Source organism: Montipora foliosa, chromosome 5 (assembly GCF_036669935.1).
Source record: "Montipora foliosa isolate CH-2021 chromosome 5, ASM3666993v2, whole genome shotgun sequence".
NCBI classification, from domain to species: Eukaryota; Metazoa; Cnidaria; class Anthozoa; order Scleractinia; family Acroporidae; genus Montipora; species Montipora foliosa.
The window spans coordinates 20,376,378-20,386,377 of NC_090873.1; the positions used below are offsets into that span (position 1 = coordinate 20,376,378).

Genomic DNA, 10,000 nt, shown 5'->3' on the forward strand with positions numbered 1-10,000 from the left:
AGGGGAAAAAGCCGGCCAAATAAGACACAGAAAGGTGTGACAGAAAAAAAGAAAAGTCTGACTCAGGTCAACCGTGAAGCAAAGGCTGACTTGATGAAATCTCAGCGGGAGCAAATGATGGAGGTACTGAGGGCGACAAAGGCAGTAAACTATGAGCTGATCAGTGACTGCGACTCAGAAAAATGGAAACGGCCTGTCAGCTCCTCAGTGCTAATCAGAGATCCAGAGGCAACATCAAACAACATTTGTTGTCAGGTATGTAACAAAGATAATCTTTGGACTGAAGTCAGCAGACATCCACTGATGAAGGGCTATGCCCGAAACGTCTGGCTTCTACAGTTAAATATGGCACTTTTTATTCCTTAGGGAAACATTGACTAACAATTTTTTGTGTATTAGTACAAGTGCCACGCAGCTCACACATTTTTCTCCGCCAATTTCTTATAATCTTAGCTATTTGTTGTTGGTTTTAGAATTGGAAATTTCGAGTAAACTTCACACATTTCTTTAATTTTTTTGGTCTTTGAGAACCCCCCTCCCCCCCAGGAACTTTCAATCCCTTCTGTGGAGGGAGTATGGATATTTTCTGTAATTAAACATTCCACTAATGTCGCCACATTATTGCATATACAAGTATCCAGATCTGTGTTATTACAATGTTTGCTGAATCTAGTATAAAGAGGTTTTCATATTTTGTTTCTGTTTCAATTTTAGCAGTGTCACTTGAGTAAGGATGCACTGAAAAGAAATATGCAAGCCATTGAAATCCTTCAACAAGGTAAATTTTACTTGGATGTTTACTAATAAATTGTTTTCTGCCTGCTTTGTGGAAATTCCTCGTGATGCATGGACAGACAAACAGCATTCAAGATTTTTATATGTCTTTGTTAGTAACATTTTATTTTATTTCTTTTTATTTTGTTTTTGTTTTCAGGAATGAGTGCATTGCAAGGGGAAGTTGAAAAGTTAAGAAAGTCAGCTGTAAAAGGACAGCTCTCTGTGGTAAGTATGATATTCATTTTGTGTTACTGAGTATTGTAATTTGCCTTGTAATTGTTATATTTACTTGGTTTAGCTATTTGCACCTTACCTGAAACAAGAATGGTTGATTATTTTTTCCTCTCATAGACTTAAATATAGCAGTGATAGTTTCATCAAGTCAAAGAATAAACTTACAAATGATAAAATCATTAGGCATTTGTTCTTTAAGTCAGCTACTATCAAATATGCTGCATCTAGAAATGTGATGTTGCTAAAAAAAAGGTTGTCAAGTCCCCACACAGATCTAGAAAAGATGTCAAAAACAGCATCAAGTGGCATGAAAAAGATTTATGGTGACTAAAGAAAGTGACTTAAATTATATGCATTATTTGATTTTGTACACAGCTTCACTAAGAATTTAATGAAATCTCAAAAAATTTATTTGCAGTCTTCCCCAACTGGCAGTCTTATCAGGACGCCAACTGTTAGACCAACAGTTTCTAAAAGCCTATCACCAACTGTCAGCTTGGTGTCACTTGATAACGATGGCACTATCACTGATTGCTTCATCAACACTGTGTGATTGTTTTTCAGACAAAAGTGATGCTGTGATGTCAGATGCATCTGACCATAATTGACTCTTCAGCTTTCTATTGCCATCCGAATCGTCCAGAAAGAAAAACAAACACATGCCTCGGCCATGAAAATTAATCTGGGAGTCATCAAGTATAAACTGTTGTAGAAACATGTAGTATTTAAGTATTGTTATGTATTCAAGTCCAGGACTGGAAGAGGAGTATCAGAGACCATTGGGTTTGTTAAATTCAAACTTTTCTATCTGTTCATTTGGTGTTTTTTTTTTTTGCACGTGATTGTTACTCTATCCTATTTATGCGCGTGTGACATTGCATTAAATCATGACGCATTCATGTGTCAATCGCAGCGTGCTCTCACTCGCCAGTGTTCTGTTTTAGTTTCTGCTGTTTGATTAAACTTTCTTCATGTATTTCTTCGCTTCTCTGGAACGGAGGAATATTTGTAAGTTTGCGTTATGCTGTGTTTTTCAATCAGTGAATCAGTCTCTTAGAAATATTGTGATTTATTTCCTTTCAGTCGAACCATTGTTTCTTTATTGTCATTGGCATTGCTGATCTTCAAATATTGACTTCAAATGGGTTCGGATTACCTCTTGATTACTTCAATTGTAGTAAGCATTAAATGGAACCTTTTTTAATTGTCTACGATTTGGTGCTTACATTAGTTCGAAAATAAGGAATATGGCTGAAGCTTCAAGGGAAGAGTCAAACCATTCAACTTGCGACAGGCGACCTAATGTTACCCTCGATAAAGATGGAATTAAGTGCGAGAAGTCCCTTCAGTGTTGCAAAACGAGAAGTGCAGCAAAGGCACGCATCACCAGAAAAATCAAGGAACTGACAGAACGCTTTACAAACCATGAAAACTTTGCCAATGTTCGTAAATGGGCCCAGGAATTCGAAAAAATCGCCACAAATTTCCGAGACGCCCACAACGCATACCACCCTCGAGGTTGATTTTGAAAGTCAAGACTCGCAAGAGTATTTCAAGTGCGAGAATCAACGGGTCGTCAACTTTCAACGGACACGCGAAGAGTGGTTTTCAAGAGCGGAAAGTGAAATAAACCTGCATGACTCGGTCAGCAATACTGGGTCCAGATCCCGTACACGCACATCGCATTCCAAATCTTCGCATACAAGTCTGCACTCTTTGGAAGCCGGATCGTCGACCGCCAGCCCTCGAAGAACGGCGAAAAGAGCATCAATAACCGGCAAAGCAGCTGCTCTGTGCCAGCAACAAAGTTTGCAGGAAGAAGAGTTGAGGCTAAAGCAGCAGCAAGAAGAGGCCACATTGTGCCTCGAACAAGGCAAACAACAACTCCAGCTCCAGACTGAAATTGCTAAGATGGAGGCTGAAGAGCATGTCTACGCTGTGGCTGAACAAGGAAACCATTACTTTTGACAGCCATTCCCTGCACAGAAACAGGACCTCTCACTGTTCTCGCCTCCTAGTCAGTCAGCCACACCCATCAGCACTTCATGCCTCAGACCAATTCTCAGAAGGCGCGCAGGTCACTCCAGGCCTCATCAAGGTTCCGCAAAAGCCAAAGAGACCAGAAGAACTTCAACCAAGTCCAGCAGTAATCAATAAACTTGGTAGCAAGCCAAATATCTTCTCACCTCAAGGAACTGCATGGTCACCTGTAATCCCACTTAAACCCGAGCTCAATGACGACTGCCTTGATCATGAGGGTATTAAACAAGAGCGAAGTCCATCTCTGAGTACTTCAGACGTTGGGGAAAAATTCGTGAGGAGATATGATCGACTTCCAGTGACAACAACGTCACAACGAGCAGCTTATGTATATGCATCAATACCGCGACCAACAGCGGCAACAGCTACTGGGACAGCATCAACAACTGTTTGTCAATGCAACCAGATGAAGGCTATCGAGAAGTGCACAGACTTGTAAAGGAAAGATATGGCCAGAGTTTTTACAAAATCGCCTCTGCCTACGTTACTAGAGTCACAAACGGACCACCGATTAAGCATGAAGACGGCCAAGCACTTCAGAAGTTTGCCATCCTTCTCACGAGCTGCAAGAACACCCTAAGAGATGTGGGCTACCTCAACAAGATTGAGAATCCAGACAGCATGCAGAAAGTTATAGAAAGGGTTCCCTTTCCGCTGAGGCAAAGGTGGCGCGATGTTACTGATGATATCACAAACAACAAGCACAGAGAAATTACGTTTGAGGACATCGCAAGCTTTGTTGAGTCAAAGGCGATAGCCTTAAACCACCCGGCATTCGGAACCATCAACACTGAACGCAGAAGCCAAGGAAAGACTTCCAATGACTGCAGGCCCGACACAGTGACAATTTTGCGACTCTGGGAAGCGAAACCGGGGTGATATAATGAAGGCCACGCGTAAATGCCATGTATGCAAGGAGGACCACTGGTTGACCCGCTGTTGCCAATTCAAGAAGCAGTCAGTGGAACAGAGACTAACGTTCGTTCGCAAACAAGGACTCTGGGAGAACTGCTTCCAACCTGGCCATAAAGTGCATTCCTGTCCGAAGAACAGCTATTGCAAAATCCCCACTTGCCATACGAAACATTCGACGTTTCTCCTCCCAAAATCACCAGATCGCAATTTTGGGCACCTTCCCTCCAACGAAGGTCCAATTACCGAAGGCGACAGAAGAGTGACTGGGAACAACAATAACAGTGCTGTCAATGGCGACAGTCAATGTGCTTCATCTGGGGCTGGTGTACCAATGATTGGCCTTCCTATCGTACCTTTTAAAGTCAGGGCCAGAAGTGCCGACCCCCCAGTTTTAACTTACGCCCTCTTGGATAGTGGGTCGAACACGACATTCTGCAGTCGGCAACTCATGGAAATGTTAACTGTCGATGGTGAACAGACTACCCTCTCATTGACGACCTTAGGGAAGCACAATAGCGTGACGGAGTGCAAGGTGGAAGTGTTCGACTTGAATGAACGGAACTGCGTCGAGCTCCCAACTGTCTTCTCGACCCCACAACTACCAGTCAGTAAAAACAGCATCCAGCAACAAGAGGACCTAAACAAGTATCCTTACCTCAAAGGCATTCAGCTGCCCAAGATCGACGCCCCCATTGGCCTGCTTATCGGAAATGATGTCCCAAAGGCTTTAGAACCTAAACAAGTACTGTAATTTCCGGACTTTTACCCGCATGGCAGATTACCCGCAGCGGTCTATTTTTGTCGTAAGGGGAAAAAAGTTCAACAGGTTACCCGCACTGGCCTGTTACCCGCACCCCAAACAAAAGAAAATCATGCTACTGTATTACCGGGATAAGAACTCATAAAACTTGGACCGATGAATATTCCGTGTTGTTGTTTACAAAGCGAAAGATCGATAACATTTTCTGCTAAGAATTGGCTGTTAACAATGCAGCCTTAAACACTCTCCTTAGCCATTTCTGGTTTGTCTTGTTAAAACGACCTAAATATCAATGTATTAACGCTAAGACTCGATAGATTGCGAGTTGAAGGCCACCATCTCTACGATTGATCATTGAGCGCCATTTTGATAGGTTGAGAGAAAGTTGGGGTGACTGTTAGAATTAGTAAATCAAGTTTTCACACGCATTGTTTGCGATGTTCATTGAGTGGTTTTACAAAGACTAAGACAAATAAAGCATCATTGTAAAGATTGAATCAACAAACGAGGAAACTCACAGATTTGAAGGAAGTATTGGTTTAATTATCCTCATTTTACCTATTGTTTTTTGATCTTCTATTGAATGATACCGCTTGTAAAAATCCGTTCTCAAAAAAATCGATATCTCAGGATCTACTGACTTTAAGAAATTGCTTGAAACGGGAAAATGCTCTCTACCTCAAGGCAGTGCTTTTTAGGAATATTTTACAGGTGCGCCGAATATTCTGCTGTTTTAAAATTTTGTCCGTGAATGTTTGTTTACACCCGTTGCGCGACTCATAATTAGAAAAATTATGCGACAGCAGCGGTACCATGAAATGAACATGTCTGCATCAGTTTTTGTGTGTGAATTATGGTGCTTTAAAGCCTGCTATTTCACATTTTAATTCTTTTGTTTTTAGTTTACTATTCCAGTTGGCAAATAATGTTTTTTTTTTTTCAACTAAACATAGAAAGAAGCTGCGAGCTTAGCAAAGTAAGAAAGTTAGCTCACACATGTGATAAACAATTTTCAATTTGCATTAGTTTTCATCGAGAGCATTAGGCAATTAAAGCAGGATAAATACAGCAATACACAGTTTTTAAGAACATTTTCATTAATGACTTTATATTTTTTCCCTACTTACGGTTTTAAAACCATACCGGGAGATTTAAAAATTATCACATTACCCACACCTTCCAATAACCCGCACCAACAACTGTTTGCGGAAAAATTAACACATTACCCGTGGGTAATCGCCCGGAAATTATGGTAATAGCAAGTAATGACAAAGGTCCTTACACAGTAAAAACAATCTTTAACAATCTTTAGGTGGACACTCAATGGTCCTCTTGACCGAAAGGGAAATTCCCGTCGTACAGCGAACTTCATCAAGGCAGACAAGGAACTCAGCCAACAGTTCACAAGGTTCTGCAATCAAGAGTTCAGCGATTTAGCACACAACAAGGAGCAGCGCTGTCCAAAGAAGACTCACACACGATTAGCATCATGCAGCAGTCTGTCAAACTGAAGTCAGGTCATTACAAAGTAGCCTTACCTTGAAGGAACGCTCCACGTAACCTTCTGAACAACGGACCATTAGCAGAATACCCCTTGAAGTTGTTACGGAGAAGGCTGCTTAAGGACGAAGACCTTCATTCAAAGTATTCTGCGTTCATCGACAACTTTCTAAAGAATGGCCACGCTCGCAAGGTGCCAGGAGACCGGCTAGACCTACCTGTCGGGGCAGTGTGGTACCTGCCTCACCATGCTGCCCTTAATGCGAACAAGCCAAGCAAAGTCCGTGTTGTTTCCGACTGTGCAGCAAAATACCAGGGTACATCACTTAACGACCAACTTCTTCAGGGACCTGACCTTACAAACAACCTAGTTGGTGTTCTGACACACTTCCGACAGGAACCTGTTGCTGTTATGGCCGACGTAGAGTCAATGTTTCACCAAGTATGTGTCAGTCCTAACAATTGTGACACTCTTCGGTACCCTTGGTGGCCAAACAATGACTTGAACAGTGAACCAGAAGAATATCAGATGATGTTGCATCTCTTCGGCACCACATCATCACCAAGCTGTGCTAACTTCAGTCTCCGGCGAACCGCAGAAGACAATTGCCAATAATTTAGCAAGGAAGCGGTTGACAGCATCAATTACAACTTTTACGTCGACGACTGCCTCAAGTCAGTTCCATCCGAAACCGAAGCCATTGGTCTGGTGAACGAGCTCCGCACACTAGTCTCGAAGGGAGGGTTCTGCTTGACAAAATGGATCTCCAATTCCCAAAAGGTCATTGATTGTATTCCACTGTCGGAAAGAGCAGGATCCGTGAAGGATCATCTTGATCAACTGCCAATTGAATGGGCGTTGGGAGTCAGATGGGATGTGGGCTCTGACACTTTTGGCTTCAAGATAAGTGTAAAGGACAGGCCTGCAACCAGAATTATATCTGTTGTCAGCTCCGTCTATGACCCATTAGGGTTTCCAGCTTTGTTTTGTTTTGTTTTATTAACTTTGCCTTAAATACAGGGACACTTAATGAAATAAACAATAAATTAGGTAAGGAAAGGTTACGTTTATACAAACGTTGGCCGTGTAGCACTTATATTTTAAACAGAGTTAACTGAATAGAGTGTAATGTGAAGTGCTAGATTTCAATCCCATATGAACCCCAATCCCATATGAAATTAGGTAAGCCTGGAACCCGCAACAGCATAAGCCAATTACTCCGGGACCAGGGATCCTAAAAAGGCCAGAAAACACTCAACTACATTAAGATAACTAAGAGAGAGAAAGAAACACTCAGAAACAGCAAGTAATATTTGTGTTTAAGTGGCACGTGGTGTTGCATGACGGACAAATGGTCTTCCAGGTTCGCAGGTCTTCTGGGTTATAGCAGTATACCACAGCATGCGAGTAATACTGAAAAAGATTGGCGCAAAAAGTTGATAGGTTACCGTCGCAAAATCCTTCAATACTAGGAGCCAAAGTATTCCATATGCGAGAAGACCTGTTCAGGTAGGACCGCTGAAAAGTGGTAGTTTTGCATAAGCGCAACTGGTAATGAACAGATCCTGGATTGCTGCTTGACCTAGTATTGCATGTGTCGCGGATGCAAGGCATTACGAATGGATTTATCTTAACAAATTTCTTCACTAACTTGTAGAAGTACACTATGTCTAGATATTTGTGCCAGTAGCTCAAGGGGAGCATGTTTAGCCTAACTAATCTTTCCTGACATGTCGCATCTAAAAGGTAGACCTAAGATAAACTTTGTAGCTCGGCGCTGTACTCATTCTACCTGCCTCATCAGTCCTTTAGATTGTGGCGCCCTCACCTGTGTTGCATAGCCGAGGTGAGGACGCACAAGAGCAAGGTAGATGGATCTTTAATCCTAGAACTTTGGATGGTTCTAGTGTTCCTCCTGACAAATCCGAGTGGTTTGTTGCCTTGGAGCAAGCCTCTGACACTTGTCTTGACCACATTCTATGGGATTGTGCATACACCTAATGCGCATGACCTTCCTCTTTGTGCTGTTGAACACCATATTTGTTGAAATTACCCAGTTACTAATGTTGTCCAGGTCTTGTTGGAGCGCTGTAACATTGTTTTGTGACTTGATGGCTTTGAAAATCTTTGTGTCGTCTGCAAATGCAACCATGTGACTGGATTTGACAACCCCTGGCAAACCATTTGCAAACAGCAAGAACAACATGGGACCTAGAATGGAACCCTGGGGGACCCCCTGAGGTCACTGACCTACACTCGGAGGAACCCCCTCGGACGGTCACTCTCTGTTTGTGGTTAGTGAGGTAGGAGGTGAACCATCTCAAAAGATTCCCACCGAAACTGTAATGAGACAATTTCACGATCAGTTACCGGTGGCTGACTTTATCGAACGCCTTCGACATGTCTAAGAAAATTGTGTCGATTTGTCCCCCTCTATCTAGGTGGAGTCCGATTGTGTGAAGAACCTCTTCTAGTTGAGACACACATAATTGTCCACTCAAAAAACCATAATGACATGCATGGATCGATTGGTGCACTCTCTCCTTTAATCCATTAAAAAGACAACGTTCCAACACCTTTGAGACTACTGAGAGTAAAGATATTGGCCTGTAGGTCTCTGCATATTGTTTATTGTACTTTTTTATGAATCGGACATACGTTAGCAGTTTTCCACTCTGTCGGAAACTTTCAGAGTCTAATTGAGTTGTTAAATAGGTTGCAAAGTGAGGGCGCAATTACATCGACCGTTTCTTTCAACAGCCTGACGGGAATATTGTCTGGGACAGTGGCCTTGTTCGCATCCAGGCCTTTAATAACTGATACTATGTCACTAGTTGTAAAGATGAGGTCTGACAGGCAAGGATCTAGGTTTGCCTGTAATAAACTCTCCGTATCAGTGTTAGTGTTACTAGCAGAGTCACTTGTGAACACAGACGCAAAATAAGTGTTAAACAGGTCTGCAATTGTATCATTTGTATCGGCCGTAACTCGTGAAGTAGAGGGAGCCTGGTCACTGGCCATATATCTCTGAAGGGAGGCCCTTAGATCTTGATTTGTGCTTTAAAACAGACCAAAAACGTTTTGTATGATTTAGAAAGTCTGTTCTAAAGACCCCAGGTAATTATCCCGACTTTCTCATAGCAGCCTCTTAGTCTCTAAGCGCAACCACTTGTATTTTTCTTTTAAAGTAGAGTTGCTAGGGTTCTTTTTTAACCTCCGTTGAGCTGCTTCCTTTTTCTTGATGGTGTTGATTATTGTACGAGTAATCCATGGTACATGGTTACACCCTTTAAGCTGCTTAGTTGGCACATGATCTGCAACGGCGGATAGAAAAGCGTCCTTCCAGTATAGCCAATCAGCGTCGATATTGTCACAACTCAGTGGAGAGGACAGCCCAATCATAGCAAGTGACACGCAAGCCATCAAAATCAGCTTTTGAATAATCATAGACGGAGCGTTGAAATCTTGTCGGTGCTTTGATAAATGCGTTATACTCAAAGTAAACAATAGACAAAACCTTGTTTATGCTTACTTTGATCAGGCACGCTTGTTATGACAAAATCTAACACCTAATAGCCTCTTGTTGGAAATGAGTTCATTTGTGAAAGATAATGATCATTAAGAGACTCAATGAAGGATAACTCTCTAGTACCTCTTGTTTGTTCAAGGTGGTCCCATGAGATTTTCGACATGTTTAGATTGCCAGCTACAACAATGCAATCAAAAGAGTCACATGCATAATCCAGAAAAATATTAAATTTCTCTAGCCTGCC

General features: G+C 42.0%; 2 protein-coding genes across 2 annotated transcripts; both read left to right on the top strand.

Annotated features, from left to right (window-relative positions):
• Nucleotides 1–3,447: 3,447 nt before the first annotated feature.
• On the top strand, nt 3,448–3,930 carry LOC138002353 (uncharacterized). Its single transcript, XM_068848411.1, has one exon. The coding sequence runs from the start codon at nt 3,448–3,450 to the stop codon at nt 3,928–3,930; it is 483 nt and encodes a 160-aa protein (XP_068704512.1).
• Nucleotides 3,931–3,934: 4 nt separating this feature from the next.
• LOC138002354 (uncharacterized) lies at nt 3,935–6,842 on the top strand. The gene is made up of 3 exons (XM_068848412.1): nt 3,935–4,713; nt 6,039–6,134; nt 6,272–6,842. The coding sequence occupies exons 1-3, from the start codon at nt 3,935–3,937 to the stop codon at nt 6,840–6,842; spliced, it is 1,446 nt and encodes a 481-aa protein (XP_068704513.1).
• The last annotated feature ends 3,158 nt before the right edge of the window (nt 6,843–10,000 follow it).